The sequence below is a fragment of the Bos indicus x Bos taurus genome, chromosome 29 (genome assembly GCF_003369695.1).
Source record: "Bos indicus x Bos taurus breed Angus x Brahman F1 hybrid chromosome 29, Bos_hybrid_MaternalHap_v2.0, whole genome shotgun sequence".
NCBI lineage: Eukaryota > Metazoa > Chordata > Mammalia > Artiodactyla > Bovidae > Bos > Bos indicus x Bos taurus.
In genome coordinates, this window is record NC_040104.1 from 43,768,466 (window position 1) to 43,782,074 (window position 13,609).

The window sequence follows — 13,609 nt, forward strand, 5'->3', positions numbered from 1 at the left end:
AGTACATGAAAGAAACAGCAGGGGTATGAGGGGGTGGATATGGAGATCTTTGTGCCATAGCATTTAGAGATTAATCAAAATTCCATCTACTTCCTTCCTTAAAACAAAACAAATTTTGACTGCACTGTGTGTTCATTGAGGTGCCCAGGCTCCCTGATTCGGTCCGTGGGCTTAGGTGCCAAAATCTAGACCATGTTTCGACTCCCACTGGGGCTTCCTGATGACTCAGTGGTAAAGAATCCATCTGCCAATGCAGGAGACATGGGTTTGATCCTTGGGTTGGGAAGTTCCCCTGGAGAAGGAAGTGGCAACACACTGTGATATTCCTGCCTGGGAAATCCCCTGGACAGAGGAGCTTGGCCAACTGCAGTCCCTGATGTCTCAAAGAACTGGACACTGCTCAGCAACTAACGAACAAGAACCCCTAGGGAAAACAGAGTTGACATGAGAATCAAGGAATACTACCCCCAAACTACTCCTCCCCAAGTGAATATTCTGCCCCTTCATTTCTGGGCCCCTCATAAGTGCTTGCCAAAGCAACCCAGGGCGGTAGATGGTCGCCTGTCTCCCTGTACTCACTCTCCGAGAGCATTATCCTTGTTTAAATAAATTTTCACTTTACTTTCTTAACCTTTCTGCTTCTCTCCAAATTCTTTCACAACGAAGAAAGAACCTTAAATTTACTGGCAACAGCCAGATCATATCATCATGTTTCATTGAAATTTATATATTGGACTGTTTTTTCCTTTTATTCCACACCAACCGACCTCAGAGGCCCTTGATTATTGGACAAGCATTGGTTTATAAGGCTGCCCTTTTGACTCCTCCCTCATCAACTCCTGCTCTCCCTTCTTTAAAAAAAAAGACATAGGGTGATAGAAAGCAATATGCACAAGATTGAAATAACATAGAATTTAAATTATCTGATTAATTGAAAGACAGTGAATTAAAGCTATTGGGTTTTGACAAAGAAGAGACAGGTTATGTTCCTGTCTCATAACAAAGACCCATTTGGAGGTCCCAAAGATTAAATGATATGTGGATATGGGTTAGAGGATGGTGAATTACAAGGAATCCTGGCAAAATTAATTTTCTAGGAAAAAAGAACATAGCTGATCCTAATTTATGGACCAGGATATATTCATTTATGGGCATGTTTGTAGACAACCAAGCCTATATAGATCCATCGTGGGTAGGATAATTACATTCACAAATAGTGTAGAAGTATTAATGGTAAGGAAAGCATAAATAATTCTCCAAGTCATTATTTGGCTAAGAGGGGTGTATAATTTTAGTCAGGTGCCGTTCAAGGAAGAATTATTATCTTAGTGCCTGAAACATTGCATTTCAGAAAATATACATTGACAAGAATGGGGCAAAAATAGAGACCAGGCTTATGTCTAAAGTTCTGGGCTCAGGTATTAGTTCTTACAAGTACTGTGAGCCAGGCTTTTGGTGTCACAGAACCTGTTATTATACCTATAAAATAGACTGCTAAACCCTGTCTTATCTCTCTGAGAGATTATTTTGCTTTGCCTGGTGGTTCTGGTGGTAAAGAATTCACCTGCAATGCATGAGACCTGGGATCGATCCCTGGGTTGGGAAGATCCCCTGGAGGAGGAAAAGGCTACCTATTCCAGTATTCTGGCCTGGAGAATTCCGTGAACAGAGGAGCCTAGTGGGCTACAGTCCACAGGGTCACAAAGAGCCGGACACAACTCAAACGACTTAGCACACGTGCATATGAACAGTACACTTCCATTCAAAAAGCAGTTATTTCACTATTCTAGCTACTTGGACGGGCACAGTGACTCATAATCAGGTTAACATAATGATTCATTTCTGACATGTAAATGGTCATTAAGCGTTTTAAATCCTTTTTTAACACAGAAGATTTGAAGATCAGCTTTTGAGGCCAGAGTTTTGGGCAGAGACCAAGATAATTCAGCTGCCAGCTGCAAAGTACTACAGCCAAGTGCCAGAAACACTATTCATTTTTGCATGGGAAAATATTTCTGCCAAACCAAGTCTTTGGGGTTTTTATAGTTCTTTCCCATATGTCCCCATGAAAATGTTATTTTTCATATCTCATTTTTGAATGGGGCTGTCAGGATAACAAGTGTCAACTGTTTTCCAGGCCTGGCAAATTGATCCAGCTAAACTGAATTTAAGGAGGACGTGTATTTTAGGGAATTCTGTGAGTTCTGTCTCAAGGATAATGATGACACATTAAAATAAGCACAGGTGTTTGGCCTCCAGTTTCTAGTTGGCTTATCAGGTCTGCTTCTGATAGACAACTTCATAGACAGCTCTCAGCCAAACATTCCAGAACTGGTATCAGCACCTTATGGGGACAACAATTAGGAAAATATTTAACAACCAATCATGTTATAACTCCTGGAGAAGGAAATGGCAACCTGCTCCAGCATTCTTGCCTAGAGAATCCCATGGACAGAGGAGCCTGGTGGGCTGCTGTCCATAGCATTGCAGACAGGCGGACACGACTGAAGCAACTTAGCATGCATCATGCATTGGAGAAGGAAATGGCAACCCGCTCCAGTGTTCTTTCCTGGAGAATCCCAGGGACAGAGGAGCCTGGTGGGCTGCTGTCTATGGGGTTGCACAGAGCTGGACTCGACTGAGGCAACTGAGCAGCAGCAGCAGCATGTTATCAGGAAGTGCCATTTTTCACTCTCAGTCATTCAATCCCATGGGGCCAGAGTAGAACAAGAGGGAGATTTAAAAGCAGACAACAACATTGCTGAACTCCAAGAAACTATAATGGAATATGGTCTGGGGAGGAATTACAGTTTGATCTGTAATGTGCAGGTCCTTGCCTTTGACCACATAGGAACATCTTCCTGTCCTTATACTATCATCCTGTGGGCTGGCAGAGACTCTGAGAGATGAGTCGTTGGGATAGTTAGGGCTGAGTTTCTGAGAACTGTTAGGAAAGTTTTAATAGACAAAAATGCCTGGAAAGTTATATGACTGGACTTTGTCATCTGATAGAAAATACCTTTGAGGAATTCAGGCTTCCAAAAAGTAATGTTTTAAAGAAAAATTGATGGCAGTTACCAAAGACAGACACAACTGTTTTGACTTTACATCTGCCGTATTTGAGACACCACACTAAACCACTAGAATTCTATTTAGGAGTTTCAAAGAGAAAGCTATTTTCCTCATAATATTTGTCTCTCAAATACTGTGTATCCCTACCAGCCAAGAAGATTTTGCTGGGTTTAAATTTCTGTAGTCTGCATTATGAAAACCACAGGTTTACTGAATGTGCGTTTTTATACTATGAGGCTGTCTACCTTGAAATATGCCCAAACTGGGAAGCCATTAAAGATTTTAAACAGAGCCGTGACATTGTCAACATTGCTGTGGGGAGGGCAAGGCTGGAAGTAGAAACATATACTAGGAGGACATAGCAGTGACACAAGTTACAGATCACGAAGGTTAAGGCAGGTGTGCAGAGAGACAGATCTAATAGGCATTTAGAAATTAGAATTGGCGGGAGGACAGATCCAGAGCCTGGGGGGCTACAGTCCACGTGGTGGCGAAGAGTCAGACACAACTGAGCATGTTCAACTAACTGAACGTCGTGGGTGAGGAAGAGGAACGACCCAATGGAATTCCTAGGTTTCTGATTTTGGAAACTGGGTGGATGAGGGAGCCAACCAATAACCAGAAGGATGAAAGTGAGCTGGCTTTGGGGATGGGAAAAAGATGATATATTCAGATTTTTGCATTTTGTACTGGCTAATGGGTTTGTATATCTAGGTACAAGTAGGAAAGGAAATATCTGGTTTAAAGCTATGGTAGGCATCATTACGACAGACCCAGTGATCTCTATCTCCTGGTAGTCAAGCTTTCTGAAATACTCTCTCCTTGAGGAATTTGCTTCTGACCAATAGAATATGGAACCACTGAGAAGGCTATTTCTTCCATGATTAGATTACAAAGATGGTGACTCCTACCTTGCTAGTACACGCCCTCTATTTCTATCATAACTGGCACACTTAGGTACACTCACATTAGAGAAGCCCATATGGCAAGGCACCAAAGACGGTCTCTGGTCAACAGATGGCAAGGATCTAATGCCTTTCATCCAAGAACCTGCAAGGAACTGAATACTGCCTACAGTCTCTGATCTTTCAGATGAGACGACAGACCATAGGCTGACACCTTGATTGCAGCCTTGTGAGAGACCATGAGGCACAGAATCCAGTGAGACTGCACCCACATTTCAGACCCACCGCAAATGTGAGGTAATAAACCTGTGTTGGTTTAAACCACTGAGTCTTTGGGTAGTGTGTTATGCCACAGTAGATAACTAATACATGAGCTCTGGAGAGGGAGGCTAAATTGGGGTTCTTCCAGCTCATAAGTAATATATACTGACTGTAAAAAAGCTCAGCTTGAGAAAAGATGTAGTGATGGGGAGAAGAGGATTGTACAGAAGCTGGAGGAATAGTAAAATTGAGGACCGGGTAGAAGACTAGGAGCCTGAAAACTGCAAAGACATAGTTAGAGATCTGAAAGCTGAGAGGTGCAAAGTTAAGGAAGGCATGGCCAAATATCAAATACTGAGATAAACATTGAAAACTGCTTTTAGTAACATAAGGTGTTTTTTGCTTACCTTAATGTGAAAAATTTCAAAGAAGTGACCTGGTGGAAGGCAGATGTCATTAGATTAAGGAGAAAACACATAGCAAGAAGGTAAAAAAAAATTTCTTTGAAGAAGCTTAGGTGTTGAGAGAAGGAAAGAATAATGTGATATACTTTGTAGGATGAAAAATTGGTGGCTTTTTTATGAGGCAAAAAAGACTTGAGCATATTTATGTGATGAGGGCTTCTGGGCCACCATGCAAATTTTGATTACATTTTCTGTTATTTATAACATAGCTGTTATAACAAAACCAATAAAGGAAACAACTTTAGCCATTCATAATCCTTCTGCCCTTTTAAAGGTGCTTATATGCCCACTCTCATTTTATGTAACACAACACAGTATCATTTTTTCTACATATTATAACATAGACATTTCTTACGGTTGTCACACTGGTGGCATAGTTATTTTTAATACTGTATAATACATTGTCAAGCCTATGTACTATAAATGATCTATTTCCTATCTCCTGGACCTCTAGGTTGTTTCCAAATTCTTACAACTGTAAATAATGCTGTGATTAATTCTGCAAAGCTGCTCCAAAACAAAAACAGAGAGGCTTCCCCTAAGAGATGTTTTTCTGGACGCTTGCCAAAGCCAGCACTCTTCATGAAAAAAGGGCTCTGAGCTGAATTCAATAAAAATTTATGCAAAAATCGCAGGAACCATTTTTTCTTCTCTTTTTATTATCTCCCAACTTCAAAAGCCCAACAGCTAGGCAGCTCAAATATATAGAAAGAGTCCCTGACTGGCTTTAAACTTGCACAGGACACACAAATGTGTTCTGTGAACCCATCCTGCGGTGATATCTTTTCTACCAACATTCCAAGGTACATGGAATACAGCAGAGAAGGCCTCACTCATTTTTCGTCTTTAATTAATTAATTAATTAATTTTACACTGGAAAGACGTTGTTACTCTTAATACCTTCCTTGCCATGTGACTCCAAGTAATAGAATCCACTCTCCCTTGGAGGGCCAGATGCACTGCCAGAAAATATCTTTCATTTGAGCTTAGAGCTATTGTTGCAAATCTGCTAAACATTAGGTTTGCCAAATCCTTCCGGAGACTAGCTATCACCTTTCTGCTGAGACACGTGTTGAAAGGAGAAGCTTTCCCTGCTTGTGCAGTGGGCAGCTGAAATGCAACGCGTCTAAGACAGAGCGTGTCATCCCTTTCCCACCATTTCTCTCCTGACTTAATGTCTCTCTCTGAGATCACCCTTCTTTTTTTCATCTTGCTTTAAGATGCTGAAGGCATATATTTTTAATCTCTCAGGATTTGAGCAAGTATAATAGTTACCTACAGACCAGGACCTGAAGAATCAACACACCACAAGGAAAAACACAGGAAAGACATCTTGAGGGAGGCATATAGAGTAGTTGAGCTCTGTGGTTCTACCACGTAGAGACCTGGGTTCAAACAACAACTAAATGCTCTTTGTAAGCAAAAATACTACAACCTCTCTTGTCCTTATCTTGCTCAAAGGTGTGGTGGGTTGAAATGGTGTGTTCATCTTCTACGGCAGAATTTTCTTGCACACAGTTCAGTTGCTCAGTTGTGTCTGACTGTTTGCGACCCTATGAACTGCAGCACACCAGGCCTCCCTGTCCATCACCAACTCCTGGAGTTTACCCAAACTCATGTCCATTGAGTCAGTGATGCCATCCAACCATCTTATCCTCTGCCATCCCCTTCTCCTCCTGCCCTCAGTCTTTCCCAGCATCAGGGTCTTGCACACAAGGACCTCCAATTAGCATTCTATGTTCTCACTTGCTCCCCTCTTCCTTTTTTAGAATAAGGATTCATCCAGTCTCTCCTCCATCAGTTAAGTTCCCATTGGAACATATGGTTTCAGTGGGTTCCTATCAGGTGGGAGGTCCTGCAGAACGGGCTCAGCCTGTCGTCTCAGAACGGAAGGGAAGAGCCCTTCTCTGGTCTCATGACGTCAGTTAGCCTTCACTCCCTGGGCCTTGACTTTTACTACTCCTCTTGATTCTTCGAAGTTTAGCCCAAGTTCTGGAAGCTTCTGGGATAATGTTAGCGCTCAGAATTCTCTCCATCCTCCAGAGTCAGTAACATTCATTTGGTGGCAGGGAAGAAAGCTTAAAGGAGTTGGCATGTTGTAGCTTGGACTTTCTCAGCCTGGGCACTGCTGACATATGGGGCTGGATAATTCTTCACTGGAGACTGCATCTCCTCCCCTAGTGTGACAACCCATGTCTACACACATTGCCAGATGTCCCCTGAGGAACAAAAGTCACTTCTGGTTGAGAACCAGTGTTTGAGTGGGATCCCCATGTATCAGGTGTGGACTTAAATGCACAACCCAGAAGTTGAGAGCTTTGTTTGAGTCAGGGGGAATTTTTAGGACTTCAAGCTCAAGAGGCAGCATCACGAACAACTGTGAGAGAACTCCTCCAGGGAGGCAAGGGGAGGAACCAGCTTCTATAGCAGCTTTGCAACAAAGGGCAGGTAGTCAGTACATCAAAAGATTATTGTTAGAGAAAAGCTAAACAGCCCAAGTTAAGGAATTTAGCACTTTTCTGTTTATGGGAGTGTTCAAGTGTCTGGGCCCACTGAAATTATCCCTTTGATATGTACCTCAGCTATCTAGGGCCACTGTTTTTGCATCCTGAGTTTCCTCGGGTCTCACCCTAGAGAGTGGCTGCAGTATGATGGCTAATAGAGGGCAGGTGTTCTCTCCTGCCTGAGTTCCCTCTGGGCTCACCAGCTCACCGCTGCAATTGCTGATGACTGTGATGTCCTCTGTTTACTGACCTGGCAGGAAATGTTCCATTTCTCACAGGTAATGTGCTAGACTCTGTTCAGACTTTATTCACAGCCACATCCTACTTTTCCACCTTAAACTTCTTTGGGCTTCAGTTTGCTCACTTATTTTAAACGTATTTTGTACCGCATCTTTTCCTTTGTAAAGCACCTGAAAACTTAAAATGTTTTTTTTTTTTACACAGGCAGGTAGTATGTAAATACTCACAGCTTTTTTGAAACCTGGCCACAACCCTTGATTGTAGATATTGGCATCACCTTTTGGTTTTTATTTATTTCTTTATTTAGGCCATACCCCATGGCTTGAGGGATCTTAGTTCCCCAAGCGGGGATGGAACCTAGGCCACGGCAGTGAAAGTTCCAAATCTTAACTACTGGACCGCCAGGAAATTCCCTGGCATCACCTTTTAACAAGTGAACACTGAAGACTATAGATCTCTGTTCAGTGACTGGACTAAGGTCTAAATAACAATCACTGGAGGAGCACAGGTTGTCTGATTCCAGAGTACATGGTATTTTCAGGACACAGTGCTCTTTTGCTTTCTCTTCATAGACCTGTTCTTATTGCTCTGCTGAATTTCAGTCTGCAGAACTGGGATTGTGTCTACTATCTCTTGGGAATACTGTGCATATGGGGCATAAGAATAGTTATCTAGAGGGAAAACAAGCTTTTCTCTTAATTGTCCAGAAACCCCTCAAACGAGAGAATGGGGGGGTAGAAAAATCTGATACTAAAAGCATTCATTTTCTATCATTTATCTTATACTTCACTTGAAACTATTCAATACTTTTGAAGCTGCAAGAAATACCTTACAGGAAACACACACACACACAAATCATCTCAATGATTACTTTAACGCACAATCTTAGCTTCCTGGCATTTCCTTCATTTCCTCAAGGGAAGGTTATTTCTCTAACATTTCTTTCCAATTGATTGCTAGGATTTCAATCTCTTTAGACCTTTTGCATTAGAGGAAGAAACACATCTGCTTTTTTTCCCCTCAATTTGGGCAGTTTGGAGTTCATCACAGTCTTTCCTTGTTTAACTACCTATAGAATTTGAATTTCAAAAAGCAAATTGCCTTTTAGGCTAGAAAGTTCAAACTCAAAACATAGCAGCTTCACATCCTCAAAACAGGAAAAGGAGAAGTTTAATTTCTTACTTCTGCTTTCTCTTCGTGTAGGAAAAAGGGATCTTGATATAAACGATCTTCTGAAAGGAAAACGAAGACACCAACGAAGGCGTGAGTCCGAGGGCTGTTTTACCTCCTGCCACTTTGGTTTGCTGTCATCAAGAGGACATTGTGCAGAGCAGCCATAACGCAGGCTAAGGATTCAATTATTTCACAGTCTAGGCGATTTCAGGCAAATCCACTTTTAATCAGAACTACAGTTCAATGAGGTCAGTATTTTACAGCTGATGAAACTAAGGCCCAATCGCTAGCTAACCCATGACCAATGTACAAACTCAAGTCCATGCGCTTGCTGTCTAGCTGAAGAATTTATGTCTTAAGCTTGCCTGTCTTGGTCAGGAAGTTTCTACTTAACCATAGTCCAAAAAAAAATCTTTATTACAGTTAATAAATATAAACATCAGTGTATTTAGAGGAAAACTGTTAAGATTAAACCTCCCAAGCCACCCCGCATGGATTAGAGCTTAGAGAACTTGCCACCAAGTGTTCAGAATAGGATTTCTGAGAACTGGAAAGGATCTTAGAAATGATTTTACAGAACAAGGTCAGCTTGTCTTGTAACATTTATATCTCTTTCTCCATTTTTCTTAATTGGGAGGCAGCAGGTACAGTAGAAAGTCTGTCACACACCGGGGTCTAAATTTATCTTTATTAGCTAGGCATGTCCAGCTCACTGAATCCATTTTTATGTTAATGACAGAGGTGGAATAGATGGCCTACCAGCTCTGTTGTTTCGTGAATCTGTTGCTTATTCTAATAGGGAAATCCTGATTAGAAAAATTGAATTGTTACAACCTTAGCTTAACCTTTAGACTTTCTTGCTTCAAAGTTGCTTGCTCTCAGCTGGGGCCTGATTTTCCACTCTGCTGTAGCCATCTAAACCTGATCGCCTGTCACAATTCTTTCCACAAAGGCAGCAGGTGAGGCAATGATGTGGTGGGGAATGTAAAACCTCAGTTCCAGAAAATCAAAATCGTCTCCCTAATTCACAAAGTTTTTGAAGATTTTTCTCTGTAGGTTTCTCTGTGCCACGTTCCTGTTCTTTACTCCCTTTAAAAAAATCTCTCTGAAACCCCTCCTCTACCCTCTCAGTAGAGTTGAGCTTGTTTAACAGAAATACATCTCAGTTGCTTCCCCAAAGCAAAAGATTATTTTACAATCTGAATCTGGGAAAAAGATGACTTGAACAGTAACTAATAATTACATACTCTTTACTGTGTTCCAAGCACAGTTGCACATGCTTTCCATTCGTGAAGACATTTAACCCCCGGAGCTCTGAGAAGTAGATACATATATCCTTTACTGTCCAAATCTAGTCAGTTCCTGAGACCAGGTTAGAAATCAGAGTTCAGTAAGTCTGAAAGGTCAGGGAAACTTCATTATCTGAATCTATCTTCGTTTACCTGCTTGGGATGGGGTAAGGCCTGACCTTAAATAAAGCAAATAATGTCATTCAAAAGTGCAAACCCATTTGGTTCCTTTATTGTAACAGCAAGGGTTTAGGAAGCGTTCACACAGGGATAGATATTTACCCCATTATCCCCGTTTTACAGATGAGGGAACAGACGCACAGGCAGGCTGAATAAGCTGCCCTAGGTTTCAGAGCTCGTGTGGCAGAGCCAGCAATCCCTCCTAGGCACTAAAGCACCAGGGTCAGGATCGTCTGTGCTGGACTGCCCAGCTAAAGCTATTGTTTTCTTTGTGGCCAGTGGTATCATCAATGCACATTACCACTGGAGCTTTTCTGGGAGTGTTTTGGGGGAGGCTTACCAGAATTCCCAAACTCATTTTTTTTTTTTTCCCTTAGAGCTCACTTTCTCAACAGACTTTGATGATATGTTCTGATGATATGTTCTTTTGATTATGTTCTTTTCTGTTATAAAAAATTTTTAGATAATGCAACTAGCTACTTTTTGTAGTTTAACAGTTTAATGACGTGGCTTGAGGAACCATGATGTTCCATTCAGTCAACATCTTGAATTAATTCCACCACTGCACATGAAATGGTGATCTTTCTCTTGTAGAGTCACAGGAAAAGCAGACGTCTCACAGCAGAAAAATGCAAGTTGGAGGGCAGTGTAATTGGAGCTTCTGGGTGATTCTGCTTGCAATCTCTGAAAACTTGGGGCCTCTTCAAACCATTGTTTGTCCTCAACTAATCATGCTTGTGAGACCAGACCATGGCTGTATTTAGTCCTTTAATATTTCCTCAAGTATTTAATGAATGATACGGGCCAACAATTTTCCTTCAGAGCTCAGCCAGGGCCCTCATGAGATTATGGAAAAGTTTGGACATGCTCTCCCGTGGGTCAGCTGACTGATGTCCAAATAAAAACCAAAGGATGGGCTCATGTTTACAGGTTAAAGAAAATCTTAGGTATTAAGCTGATGTATCTTTATAAATTTTAGTGAAAAATGAATTCCTGCCTCATTGCAAAGTTTATTTACACATTCATATAGCAACAAGGCTAAGCATAAACTATATTCAACAAGTAACAGTAACAAAGAAAATATACCTCCTTGGAGGTCTTCCAGGTAATGAGGACTCTGGTTACACCTGCTACTCAGAGTGTCTGCCTCTTTGTCATCCTGTGGTAAAAAGGTCAAAAGTATGTGGCCATGTGCCAGGGGCCACCCTTTAAAAACAAGGCAAACTCCTGGAATATGCCTCAGTTTAACAGCAAAAATGTCATTGTAGTGAGTTGCAATGCAAGAAGGACATGGGGTTTAAGACAAAGCTCTGAGACTTCACATGTCAATGTGAAATTTCCAAGTATGCACCTGGTATCCTCGGTGATTTTGGACCCTCTGGTGGAAAGTGCAGAGATTCAGTGTCTAAGGCACTCAAGGAGAGCCAGACTTAGAGAATCTAGGTTCTAATCAAGACTCATCATTTGACCTTGGATGAGTCACGTGCCCACTGAGTGAGCCTTAGTTTCTTTTTCTGATTAAGAGAAAGTAAGACGGCATGATCTCTATGATCTCTAGGGTTCCTGTCAGTTCTAGAAGCCTTATGGTTCTTATTTATGGTTTAGAGCTTTGACTAATTTGCCTAATTTTGCCTGATCTATCATTTCTACAGGATCCTATCTGTTTACTCAGTGTGGAGGTTTCACATCTCTGAAATATCCCTTGGAGATCCCAAGTCGCTCAGTCGTGTCCGACTCTTTGCAAGTCCATGGACTGTAGCCTACCAGGCTCCATCCATGAGATTTTCCAGGCAAGAATACTGGAGTGGGTTGCCATTTCCTTCTCCAGAGGATCTTCACGACCCAGGGATCGAACCCGGGTCTCCCGCATTGTGGGCAGACGCTTTACCGTCTGAGCCACCAGGGAAGCCCAGAGATCCCAAAGACCTGACCAAATCTAAACTGCTAATATTCCACTTATTGGGCTATTACTGCTCAGCCAGTGAAGGCTAACCAATACCTTCAAGGGCAAGATACACTGTAAAACGTTTTAACCAATATCCAGACTCATCAAAACTGGAGTTTCTTTTCTCTATAATCCCTGGCTCCTCAAATACCCAGGAGATAACTTTTCAGGGTTCATGCATGCATGCTCATTCACTAAGTTGTGTCTGACTCTTTGCAACCCCATGGACTGTAGCCTGCCAAGCTCCTCTGTCCATGGGATTCTTCAGGCAGTGATACTGGAATGAGTTGCCATTTCCTCCTCCAGGGGAATCTTCCTGATCTAGGCATAGAAATAGCATCTCCTAAGTCTCCAGCATTGCATGTAGATTTTTTACCACTGAGCCACAGGAGAACCGTTCACTAGATTTCAATTGCATATACCCCCTATTATAAAGATTCATAATTTTGTTTTTAGTGGAGATGCCCTGAAATGAGTTTTCTTTTTCAAGTATTTACATATGTGAAATAAATAAATATAACAGAAGGAGTCAAGAGTAAAAATTCTCTTAAGCACATACATAAATTCCATAGTACATATCACTTGAATATTCTTTTTTTATATCACTTGAATATTTATAAAATTTTTTTAATAACCATTGTCACATTGTCTCATGATTTATACAATTTAAAAATAAGCCTGTGTGGTTCTGTCGATTGTTTTTAAAATACAGCATGCGTTTGAATCACAAAATGATTAGCAAAATCCATTACTTCGTCTCTCACCATCCTCCATAAAAACCGCACTGAACAGAGTACTGAGGAAAAAGCAAACTGCTTTTCAGGGGGAAAGTGTATTAAAATTAAAATCAAGGGCACTTTTAATTGTAAAGGCACAGATCTTCACAGGAAGCTATCTATAATCTTTTGAAACTGCAGTAGCAATACCGCCCATGTCTCCAGTCCCTGAATAAGGCATCTTCCCTTCCTGGCTGGCGGTGGTCAGTGTGAAACCCTGCGAGGTACACCCTACAACTTAGGAATCGGGGTGGCCGCCAGCGCTATGCTTTCGATCGCACACTCGTCGGTTCCTCTGCGGATGCGGAAGTAACCGTTCTCACCCCAGCTGGTGCCCCAGCTGTTTTTAACAATCCAGTAATCCAGTCCAGAGGCCGCGTCAGTGCCATAGCCCACCAGCAGCACAGCGTGATTGGTCAGCTCGAAGGGGTTGAAAGGGTCTCGCAGCCCCGTGTGGTGGTAGACGCCCTTGCGGTAGTGGAGGAAGTCGTCGTAGACTTCAAAGGCGACAGCCATGGGCCCCTGATGGACCAGCTCAAGCTTCATCAGGGCTTCATTGCAGCCCCCGTAGAAACCGCCCACGTAGTGGTACTCGGAGGAATAGTACCGGAAGCAGCCCTCTTTCAGTCTGCATGGCGAATCCGTGCCTGTGTAGGGGAAACAGTCCTCTTCCACCAACCCAAAGTCCTGGGCATACTTCCCTGCGATGAGGTAAGGGAAGCCACCTTCACAGCCTGCGGGTGAAGAACACACAGGGTTACCACCGTCTGTCAGAAAAGGCTACAGGAGAAACTGTCCCG

The 13,609-nt window shown here is 42.2% G+C and overlaps 1 protein-coding gene across 1 annotated transcript in view; it reads right to left on the bottom strand.

Moving 5' to 3' along the window:
* Positions 1 to 10,110: 10,110 nt before the first annotated feature.
* The window catches only part of CTSC (cathepsin C), a 43,760-nt gene continuing 40,261 nt past the window's right edge, over positions 10,111 to 13,609 (bottom strand). The window contains exon 7 of the mRNA XM_027532938.1: positions 10,111 to 13,543. Within this exon, the coding sequence (XP_027388739.1) occupies positions 13,041 to 13,543 (503 nt within the window). The 3' untranslated portion in view covers positions 10,111 to 13,040. The remainder of the gene's footprint in view (positions 13,544 to 13,609) is intronic.